We start from the raw sequence: 11,940 nt of genomic DNA on the forward strand, positions 1-11,940 counted from the left end.
GCTCGGCCGGCTCCAGGTGGCCCTTGTCGCGCGCCTCGCGCTCCGCCGCCTCGCGCTCCTCCGCCTCGCGCTTGCAGTACGAGTACCGGTGGTTCATGTGCTGCGAGTACGAGCCCGAGTGCGAGAAGCGCTTCCCGCATTTGTCACACTGGTACGGCTTCTCGCCCGAGTGCAGCCGCGAGTGCTCGATCAGGTGGTGCTTGTGTTTGAACGCCTTCTTACAGATCTGACACTGGTGCGGTCTCTTTCCTGGGCGGGGGGAGAGCAAGAGCCCGGGGTCACACGAGCGGCTTAGGCGCCCCCGCCCCCGCCCCGCGACAGGTGCGGCCCCCCCCGCCCCCGGGAGTGCCCCTGCATACTGGGGGGGGCTGGGATGCACCCCCCCACCCCGAGGGCAGGTGGCGCCCGCCTCCTCGCACCCCTGCAAGGATGTCTCACTGACAGGTGCGCCCCCCCGCCCCCTGGAGCGCCCCTGAATACTGGGAGGGGCTGGGATGCACCCCCCCACTCCGAGGGCAGGTGGCGCCCGCCTCCTCGCACCCCTGCAAGGATGTCTCACTGACAGGTGCGCCCCCCCGCCCCCTGGAGCGCCCCTGAATACTGGGAGGGGCTGGGATGCACCCCCCCACTCCGAGGGCAGGTGGCGCCCGCCTCCTCACACCCCTGCAAGGATGTCTCACTGACAGGTGCGCCCCCCCACCCCTGGGAGCGTCTCTGGGCACTGGGAGGGGCTGGGATGCACCCCCCCACCCCGAGGGCAGGTGGCGCCCACCTCCTCGCACCCCTGCAAGGATGTCTCACTGACAGGTGCACCCCCCCCGCCCCCTGGAGCGCCCCTGCATACTGGGAGGGGCTGGGATGCAACCCCCACCCCGAGGGCAGGTGGCGCCCGCCTCCTCGCACCCCTGCAAGGATGTCTCACTGACAGGTGCGCCCCCCCCCGGGAGCGCCCCTGGGCACTGGGAGGGGCTGGGATGCACCCCCCCACCCCGAGGGCAGGTGGCGCCCGCCTCCTCGCACCCCTGCAAGGATGTCTCACTGACAGGTGCGCCCCCCCCCCAGGAGCGCCCCTGGATACTGGGAGGGGCTGGGATGCACCCCCCCACCCCGAGGGCAGGCGGGGCCCGCCTCCTCGCACCCCTGCAAGGATGTCTCACTGACAGGTGCACCCCCCCCGCCCCCTGGAGCGCCCCTGAATACTGGGAGGGGCTGGGATGCACCCCACCACCCCGAGGGCATGCGGGGCCTGCCTCCTCGCACCCCTGCAAGGATGTCTCACTGACAGGTGCGCCCCCCCACCCCTGGGAGCGTCCCTGGGCACTGGGAGGGGGTGGGATGCCCCCCTCCACCCCGAGGGCAGGCGGCGGCCCGCCTCCTCGCACCCCTGCAAGGATGTCTCACTGAACCAGAACTTTCTAGCACCTTAGCCCGCATCGTGCTGGGGCGACTCCCTTCCTTCGTTTAAAGCAAGGACCCAAGCAACCCCCGGGGGTGGGGGCGGCTCAGCGGTTAAGCATCTGCCTTCAGCCCAGGGCGTGACCCCAGGGTCCCGAGTTTGAGTCCCGCATCGGGTCCCCGCAGGAAGTCTGCTTCTCCCTCTGCCTGGGCCTCTGCACCTCCCCCCCTATCTCATAAAGAAATACATAAAATCTTTAAAAACAATAATAATAAAGAAAGCAAGGACCGCAAGAGTGATGCGGGCGGCATCATCACTGGCACTGGAGCATGCACCCTGAGCTTCCTTTTTTTTTTTTTTAAGTTTTTTTTTTTTAATTTATTTATTCATGATAGATAGAAAGTGGGGGGGGGGGGGCGGCAGAGACACAGGCAGCAGGAGGAGCAGGCCACACACAGGAGCCCGATGCAGGACTCGATCCCGGGTATCCAGGATCATGCCCTGGGCCAAAGGTGGTGCTGAACCGCTGAGCCACCTGAGGGTCCCCCACCCACCCTGAGCTTTCTTTTTTTTTTTTTTAAGATTTTATTTATTTATTCATGAGAGACAGAGAGGCAGAGACACAGGCAGAGGGAGGAGCAGGCTCCATGCAGGGAGCCCGACGTGGGACTCGATCCCGGGTCTCCAGGATCACACACTGGGCCGAAGGCAGGGCTAAACCGCTGAGCCACCCAGGGGTCCCCCACCCTGAGCTTCTTAACATCAGAAACGGTTGCTTTTGGAAACGGACTTTCCGTCTCACATGGGAGCGGACGGCCCAGGTAGGCAGGAGCAGAAACAGAGGCAAGGTGATGTGAAGAGGAATGTCTTAGCAGCCGTATGATTCTAAGGATAAAAATTAGAGAAGAAATCGCTCTGGAAACACGAAGTAGAGAGAGGGATGTCACAGAGGCTGAGCTAATCCCAAAGAGTGTGTTCCCTCTAAAGTTTTCCATGAGACGTCAGGCACTGGTGGAGTGTTAAGATACTCCTCAGCTAGAGAATGCTGTATTTCCTTTGGCATTCCAGGCAGTTTCGAACCAGTGTTTGGAACATGAAACTAGTGCCAAGCCTAAACACATCTGGTTGATTCCAGGCCACAAATAGCACTGGAATGCCTTCAACACCTTCCATAGCTGCCATACTTAAAAGTTTATTTCCAAAATAGAATGGACCAAAAAAAAAAAAAAAAAAAAAAGTTATCAGACTGATGCTCCAGAGTTAAAAAAAAAAGTCAGAAATGTGTCACGTAGGGCGCTACGCACTATCACAACACACATGAAGCTCTGTGATTACATTTCCTAATACAAACTTGCATTCCAGCCGATTAAATTAAAAACCAGCATTAGTGGATTCAACCCCATTTTCATTTGCTGAGTGTCATGTTATAAGATTAGGAACCCATTCTACGCACTTCAGGTATTCAGTTATGTGGTGATATATAATCTCAATTAGTAATCAAATCTCTTTAATAATGTTATTGAATGCCTCCAGGGCATGCTACTATTTAGAAAACGCCGTGGGCGGCTATATGTTATTTCATTAATGGTCTTTATCTTGCTGGAACGTCCAATAATAAATGTAGTGATGACAGATGTGGTAAGGCTAGTACTGAGTACTGGGATAGGAAGTTCTTTACCTGCAAGAGAAGAAATCGGACAAGTATTTGTTGGTGACTACTAATTGTATTGGAAATAAGGAAGATTGGGGTAATCTACCTCAAGGCAGCTAGTGGCCTGAAGAAAAACAAAAAAGCATGATTCACACTACACAAGAACCACTTTTTGACTCTTAGAAGAGGTGTTTTGAGTGGGGTAAACTGAGTAACAGAAGAGAGGGATCCCGTGGAGTGCCGAGAGTTCGGGAAGATGGTGTGCCCTTCCATTTGACAAGACCACCGTGGTGGGAAGGTAACCTGACAGGAAGCAGAAGTATTTACTTGGGAGAAAGACAGAGGTTTGGCCTTCGGGCACACTTCAAGTCATGATGCACGAATGGCGTGTCTCTCGTGTGTACTGGGACCTCAGAGCAAGGGATGCTACCAGGAGCAAGGATGGGACGTTTCTGACCATGGGGATTCATTCACAGGAGGGCACGGCGCGGAATGGGGGAGATGGGTTCTGGAGTCTGGCTGCCTGGGTTCAAATCCATCTCTCACAACCAGCTGCACGATGCAGGCACGTTAAGACCTCTGAGGATGAGGGTCCTTGTTGCTAAGAGGGAAGTCCCTGGGGGCCTCACTTGTGACCCAGGCATAAGGAGTCAAGGAGGCAACAGAGGTGAAGTAGTTAGTACAAGGACTGCACGTGGGAAGCACTCCGTTAATGGTAGATCGTTTTATTTGCTTTTTATCAATACATGTTAAGTGACTCCCCGAGTTGTAAGCAAGAAAAGGACCAGAGTCCACGGAAGAAGAAGCACATCTGAATGGAAAAGAAGCGATATCATGGATGAAAAATTTCTCGGTGCTTTAGTTGCATGCATAGGGAGAGCTGTCCTACGACCTTCACTGGGTGTCCCATCGGCTCAGGAGCACAGAAGGTGGGGGAGAGTTGGGTGACTCCCCAGGTCGGCTGTGAGTAATCGTGAGCGAGCACTACAGTCACCACAGCTGACGTGGCTCCCTCTTTTCCAAAGGAACAAAATACGGAGCAGCGTATTTTGAGAAGAGAGAGCGAGAGAAAATACACGTTCTCCAGGACAAGTTTCAAGCGCCGCTAGAAATGCTGGGGGGCTGCCCATTAAACTGCAGTCGACTGTCTAGATAGTCTGGTTACAGGCAATCGATTCCCAGGGAATTCAATCGATAATAAACCCCACGCTCGTAAGAGAAGTATATTAATTCTACATCATGAACTGGCGGTCTGAAGGGGTGAAATGTGCGGCTATCATGCCATGCAGAGGACAGAATCTGGGGGCACGGGTGGTGGGGACTGACCTCTACCGCATACTAAATATTCTAGTGCTCACTGGAAGTGCCGTCCGTAAGTCTCTAAGAAATTCAGTTTAAGTAGGAACTGACTTAGACATTCATCTCTTTTTAAAATTTGTTTGCTTGGTTTACCTGATTCAAATCAAGATTCCTGGAATGAAATTTCCACAGGAACAAGATTCAGAAAAACATCCAAGTTGACATTGAGCGAATCAAAACTTTTTTAGGGTAGTATTTTTCCCTTAATCTCAAGGTTCGTGATTCACCTGACAGCTAAAATGATAACTGAAGTTAATAAATGGAAGGTTTGTGGTCTGAAAAATGTTACAACTGAGAAACAAAATTGGTAATTTGTTTAAGACTTTGACTTTATCTACTCAAAAGTAGAAACATTCTTATCACTTTTCTGAATAAGGTAAGTTTAGGCGTACCTACCACAATGTCTCAATAGAGAAAGTACTCAATAAATGTCAGATTTAAATCTTAGTGGAAGACAAAGGAGTTCTTGACGGTGCCTAACAGGAGTTTCAGATTTTGTGTCCCGCGGTCCTAGCTTATGACAGCTAATTCCACTGAAGCCAACATTTGTGGAGTGTTCCCTTCTTGTACCCAGTCTCCATCCTGGTCCCGGGCCCCAGGAAAAGCAAGCAAGGAAGCAAGCAAGCAAGCAATACGCTGTTGGTGAGGAAAATTAAGCATTGTGTCTTTGGTGTCTGCCTAGGAAGTCAGTTATTAAACAGGCCAAGGGAAGAGAGCCCAGGATCTCAAGAATAAGTAGCTCAGAGTTTCCTTCTTAATCTAAGCCCTTCTATAGGTTAAGTCGTGGACGGGTGGAACAAGCACACTTTATCAAGGACACATTTGTAAAATCAGCACATAGTCAACTCACGATTCAGCCTCATTTCCCCACCCTCGACTCAAAGACTGGTGTCACCTACAATGTTCACCTCAGTACATTCCCAAAGTATTACTAGTACTTGATACAAACAAACAAAAGGCTGCTGGGGCCCAGTTAGGGAAGGAAAAGGGACTACATTTTTACATACAACCCGGTGCTAGAGGATTCATGAAGAACTTCACACGGTGATGGAACCTAACACACGGACAGTAGTGATGTCATGAGATGTTTGGTCAAGAGACCAAAAAGTTAACACACTGGAAACCTGACAAGCCAGGAAGCCAACAGGAGGATAATTAATCACACGTTTAAAGAAACCATTGGATGGTTAGCGTCTCGTTGCTATACATTACTTCTAGGCAGCAGATCTTCTCACATCTTCGAGAACCCCAACACTTTATTTTTCCTCTTTAAGATACGGCACAGTTTGCAACTTGATTAGGCACCCCCGGGATTGTCAACTTTTGGGTCTCTCGACTGTCTCCATGCCTATGAACTTCATGGACTATCTCATTTATAAGAAATAAAGATACTGACTGGATGTCAACATGTACGACAGCCCTCGCTAAAATAGAGGTTTTACACTCACCATGTAGCAAACGATAGAGTTTGCATATGGTCATCTAATAAGAGCAATCAGAGGGGGAGAGAGGCCTCCAGTGATGTGCCTATTGTAGCTGAATAATGAAATACAAAATATAGTTGAGGTTGATTAAGATATTGAATTTAGATGTGAAAATATCTTCGTCAGTATCTAAATAGGATGTGGCCCTCAAGAAAACATCTATCGATATCTCTGATAAAAGGCAAAATTAGGAAAATGTTGGCATTTCAGACACGGAATTACATCACACAAGTATCGAAACTATTGGGATTTGCCTTCCAAACGACGCTGTCTTTAAAGTTAGCGCCAGTTGAACTTTTACAATAATAACAGTATCAGACAGTTGGAGAAAGAGAGATTACTGAGGCGGCTGCCATAAGGGTACTGTTACTTATTTAGCGACCTTGTTCTCTTCACAGATACCCTCAACACCTACTGTTTACCCAGCCTCCCCCCCCACCCTCAGGCTGCCTCCCTCATAGGCCCAGTGAGGGAGGAGGGAAGAGGAGGAGGGGGAGTGCTCCCCAAGGATAGTTTCCAATCACTGAAAAGGGCGCCGTGGCCTTAGAATACAGAAGAAAGTACTCATGTTACCCTTTCTGCTTTTATCTTTTGCTTTTTTGTCTTTTCACCACTTTTCCCCCCACAAAGCACTGTTGGGCTAATTTTTTCTCTCTATATGAAAATGTTTGATACTAGACTTTCTCGGTTAAAATGAGCGTTTTTATGTAATTTCCCCCTGCCAATATTTTGATTGAGATCCTACACTGTCTCTTTTCCCATCGAGGGCCAGTGCAGCGTGCCAAATTTCTAGAGAAGGAAAGTTGGGGAATGGGGGGTGGAGGGGAAAGTGGTGGGAGGTGGGGGGGGGAGGCGCGGTTGGCTGACTTGCTGGTTAAAGGTGGAAGGAGGAAGAGGGAGGGAGAGAAAGGCGTGGCCCCACTTGGGAGATCAGATCCTGGGTTGTGGGAACCCGTGTTGCTCCACATCATGGTCCTTCGCCTTTCTTTTGAAAAATCAACCCACTATCGCTCTACTCATAGGGAAGAACTAGGCTGCTATCTCGTCAACTCTGTATAATTGTTCCTAATTAGTAATGCGGGAATTGGAAATAAGCTAATTAAATTTAGAAAGTTTTATTTTCGTCTTCCAAATAGAAGTAGTTTCGGTAGCTCACTTGGCATCTTACTTGACTTCTACCTTTTCCTCTCGCAGTGCTAACACTTTTGCTTTATTCAAAACGCGCCCAATTTATAAGATGAAACAGGACCACCTCCAAGTCGCAGCTGACTTGAAGTTCGGGTGATAAATCTAATACATCTAATACTGACTGAATCTTTCATTAAACTTGTATGTATATAGAGTCATTACAACTTGAGAACCTGAACGTGTTTTCAATAACTGGCTGGTGTCGCGGCATCTCATGGCCCTGGCCACTTAGATATACCTTTGACGGGATCTGGGGATTTGGCTTACAGATGAACTGGAAAGATATGAAGACAAGCACACTCATAAACACATGAACGATCCAATAAACAGGCAACAAAAAAGTCCTCCTGAGCTAGGCAAAAGCATGATTTCTTCCTTGTTGAAGGCATCAGCATATGCTACATCTTATGTCGCACCAGTGTGCTCATTAAATATTATGAAATGTACAGCAGGCCGGGAAGCTCTAACTAGCTAGTCAAAGTCACTCATACCTGTGTGTTCGTATTTATGTCGCAGAAGGGAACTGCTTTTCTGGAATGTCTTGTCACATAAGTCACATGCATACATGCCACTCTCTGTCTTCTTGATCTTCTTTCGAGACAGACAGGAGTCGGAGTCCGTCATGTCATCTAGGCCTGACATGTAGTCTTGTGCTCCATCAAGCAATTCTCCCTGTGATATAATCACACAGTTCAACACAGTCTCTCCTCTTCGTCTTTATACCAAACAACTTCACGTAGGCTGACATTTGGAGAACCTCAAAAGGGTTTGTGATTAATCAATCTCATTTTTATTTTTCCTTAAAAAGAAAACCCCATTACTTTCCACGAACAATGGAGGAGGTCTCACCTTTCGGCAAGAATAGAAACCTTCTCCGCCCTAGATGGTCGAGCCCATTGTTTTTCAAGGGTAGAAAATGGTCAGCTCTGAAGGTGAGAAGGACATAACATTTTCTAAAATCCTTAGTTTTCCTTTTATATCAGGAAATACCCACGAGGGAGAACCAAACATCAGAATTTGTGTGTTTTTTTTTTTTTTTCCAGTATGGTTAACTTTAGAAATGATCTGTAGCTGTAGAAACCCCATTTTAATTGAATTTTATATTTAGGTACAAAATGTTATTATTATGCAATCTATTTAAATGTATGTCTACCAACTAAAGGCCTCAAGCTATATTTTTATATTTAATTTTCTAATTTGAAATAGGGAATATTAATAACACTTTTTATCAATGTTCTATCTATGTTAAAACAGCCTTCAGCATTGAGCAATAATGAATGTGGATCGGTAAATTATTAAATTTCTTGATATTTATTTTGTCTTGATCCAAAGGAGTGCAAACTTGCATGATAACATACATTTCCATTTGCGAGCTCACAGTTCAGTTTTCTTAGACTACGTCTGCACTAATTAATATTAGAGGAGATTAAATAGGCTTAAATACATTTACAAAGAGGGCAGATGTACTGTAAATTGGAATACTGGAACAGCTGTTGCAGAGGTGCACGGCTACTTCTGCTCCTGTTTTGCTAACAGGGATTATACTCCCAGGTTGTTAAAACATACCTGCTTTTGTATTTGCGAACCATAGATTATTTACTGGTCTGAAAAGCACATATAAAGTCAAGTGGAACATGCGAAATATGTTTAAAACTGCTCTCCGACACACCCGATTTTCTATAAAACCCAGGACACATCCCATTTATACGTGTACTATCGTGAACTGTGGACACCTGTACAAGTATGTGGCTGTTCTAGGCGCTGACCTTTAGCATGTATGTAAGTCCTGTCAAATACGGTTATCCGCCGTATAAGTCTGAAAGCGTACAGATCAATCTAAAAAAACCTCAAAGATAAGTGTTAAGTTCTTTGACTTTTGTAAGGCAGATGTGCCTTCACAGCTCAGTGTTCCACTGATTCTCCATTTGTTTGTCTAGCCCAGTCAGTTTTGAGGTTCAAGTGAAAACGAACTCTGCTATGTCTGCTGAAAACACATCGCTTGATGCTTTTCACTACGGTTTTCCCCCCCACATGCACATACACAATGTAATATATGATTCTCATGTCCTCTGTTCAGAGCTAAAGGATGGGTCTCATTACCTGAAATCCTTGTTTCCGCTGGTACTTTCTCCTTTGCTGCATATCAGCAAAAGTAGCTGCTCCAGTTGGGTAGGTATAGGCCATATGTGGTAGGAAGCTCATCTGATCCAGTCCTGGGTATGGTCGTAGCCCAGGGATACTGGTCTGGACTGGTGGCATGAAAGTGGCAGGGGGAAATGCGCTTTGTGGAGGAAGAGCTGTGTATAAAGTTTTGGCACTAAATGGGTTCATGCCGAACACTGGGTTAGTGCTTTTGTTGTCCAGATTATTTGAGTTTGAAAACTCCTTCTTGATAAAAGTCAAGTTTAGAGGCTCATCTGAGTTTTCAGATGATGAAGAAACACTGTTATGGTCTAAATTTATGCTGCTAGCTTTCGTTTTGTTCTTTGTGGCTATAATACTTTTGGGTTCTTTCATTTGTTTTGGTAATGACAAGTCCAAAGGCTCAGCCTGGAGCTCCTCAGAAGAGAAGCTGTTTGGAGTGTAAGAACTACTGTGGGAGTTTTTAGAAGATGTGGAGGAAAGATTTAAGGGAGAGGGAGTATTACTCCTCGAGTGGTCCAATTTCTCGACTGGTTTGATATTGGTAAAATGAGAAGGTTTGGTTAGCCTGAGCGGAGGATCACAATTCGTCACACTGTTGTGGAGTTCTGCTATGGATGGTGAAGTTATGGAGTCCATAGGCTTTACGGGCGACCTGGGTAATAAAGAGTCTTTCGAGGGGGGGTTACTGTTGGGAGCTAGTGGCTTGGAGTTCCTTTCCAGTGATGGGGACCTGGAATTTGAATACTGGTAGACTTTTCGTTGCTCAAACCATTCCTTCACAAATTCCTGAGGAAGGCCCACAGCAATGGAAATTTTCAGCAGTTCATCAGAGTTGGGCTCCATGTTCATAGCATAGTACGCTTTCAGTACAGACATGTGGTCCTTGTATGGGTTGATGGGGCTTGTCATTCCTTTCTCAGAAAGTACAGATGACAAGAGGAGGGCTTTATTATCAACAAAAACTCCGGCTTTGTTGGGGACTATGTTGTCATGAGGTTGCAGGACTGCCTTGATCTCTTCATTCATCTTACAAAGGTAACGTTCATGCTGATGCAAGGGAATGGGACCAGGAAAGCTTTCTTTACAGAACTGGCAAGAAAATGGAGTGGATATGTTGTGGTTCTCAATCATTTTATCATCAGTGACCAAATCTATTAAAGTACGTAGCTTCTCTTTCTTTATGTTACTGATCTGTCTCCTTGAGTCAGTAGTCAAGCTCTGGAGGCAAGCTTTGGCTTCATTGACTTTTTCTAATGTATAGTCAATAATACTTTTAGTGGCACCATTATGACTCACTACTGGAAGACCTACAGGCGGAATATTAGGAGAAGTAACTCCTTGTTCCTCAGGTTGAGAGCATGGATCCTTCATGTGATACCCTTTCAACTTGGAAATTTCTTCAGCCTTGCAGTCCATTTTTTGCCTGGAAACCGTATTGTCCACAATCTGTAGAACCTTTTGTACCTCGCTTAAGTTACTATTCATTGTGGGAAATCCGAGTAAAGGGGCTTCCATCCCTACACCTAAGTGCTGCATTGGACTCTGAGCAGACGGATGAACTCCCAAAGGGCTGGTGGCTCCAAGTGCACCATTCATAAAGGGACTAGTGCCACTAAACCCGTGCGTGGCCATAAGAACTTTATAGTCATTGAAGTCTAGTGGTTCTGTTTTAATTTTAAGTAAGCCTGTCTGTTCAGACATACTAAGTGGTTTTCCATTCTCCAATTTGTTTCTTAACTGGGTAATGGCTGAATTAGTAGGAGAAGAAGAAACAGAATTAGGGGAAGAACCCGTCTTGATATTGTTTCTCATTCGGCCATTTACAGAGATTAAACCAATACATTTCTTGCTGCTGATGTGTGAACTGTAGGAACCAGAATGGGAGAAACGTTTCTTGCAGTTTGGGCACTCGTATGGTTTTTCACCTAAAATGACAATCAAAATTAACATTACATTTCTTCGATCGGGTAATGATGGCGATTGTCTACCAATGCAAGAATCTGTGAAACCAGATGGAAGGAACGCAATGGGGGGAACCTCTACATTCTGGGTGCCTAGCTTAGAATTATGTGGCCATAACTGTTGCTGGGCTTTATCTACCCTGAGAGAACATAACTCAAGATGTTAGCAGTGGAAGGTGAGGGCTATCTATGCCTTTTTCAGCCAAGATCCCAAATCTTGTCTTGCCATCGGCAGCCGCCTATTTAAACAGAGTGTCAGATTAATGTGTGGTCAATAGCACAATAAAGATGTCACAGTATTTAAAGGGAAGTGTAGCCATGGCTTTAATCAACTCTGTAGAGATTCCATTGATTCCACCAATCCAACTAGTCCTTTGAAAAGCATCCAATTTGGTAATAAAATGCTTGGCAGAGCTATCAAAATAGTTATAAAGAAGAAATCTCAGTGGTAGGATGTTGTTCTGTAATATACAGCTCCCAGGAATCAAGGAACATTTATCATACAAAAGCTCTCATCCAAAATTCTTCAACGTTTTCTTTCATGGTTAGGTATCAAAAATGAATACCCTTCAGAATTTGCCAGCTGAGTTTCTTCAGGTCAAAAATATTTAATCTGTAGAGGAGTGTTTGAAAGGACAAAAAGGAGCCTCTAGGTTTTGTAATAAATCAAAGCATTTGCAATTTTTAGGAAGTATAAACACTCCTTTTCTTTCTTTCTTTCTTTCTTTCTTTTTTTTTTTTTTATGAGATCATGCC

The 11,940-nt window shown here is 46.4% G+C and overlaps 1 protein-coding gene across 4 annotated transcripts in view; it reads right to left on the reverse strand.

The window, feature by feature from the left end:
• The window catches only part of ZEB2 (zinc finger E-box binding homeobox 2), a 138,004-nt gene that overhangs the window by 5,468 nt on the left and 120,596 nt on the right, over positions 1-11,940 (reverse strand). For all 4 annotated transcript variants that reach the window (XM_077861613.1, XM_077861612.1, XM_077861614.1 and 1 more), the window contains 3 exons: positions 9,179-11,148; positions 7,570-7,750; positions 1-249 (listed from right to left, as the gene is read on the reverse strand). The exon at positions 1-249 is cut by the window's left edge and continues 5,468 nt beyond it. In XM_077861613.1, coding sequence (XP_077717739.1) covers positions 1-249; positions 7,570-7,750; positions 9,179-11,148 — 2,400 coding nt within the window. The remainder of the gene's footprint in view (positions 250-7,569; positions 7,751-9,178; positions 11,149-11,940) is intronic.

Source organism: Canis aureus, chromosome 20, assembly GCF_053574225.1.
Source record: "Canis aureus isolate CA01 chromosome 20, VMU_Caureus_v.1.0, whole genome shotgun sequence".
In the NCBI taxonomy this organism is placed as follows: Eukaryota; Metazoa; Chordata; class Mammalia; order Carnivora; family Canidae; genus Canis; species Canis aureus.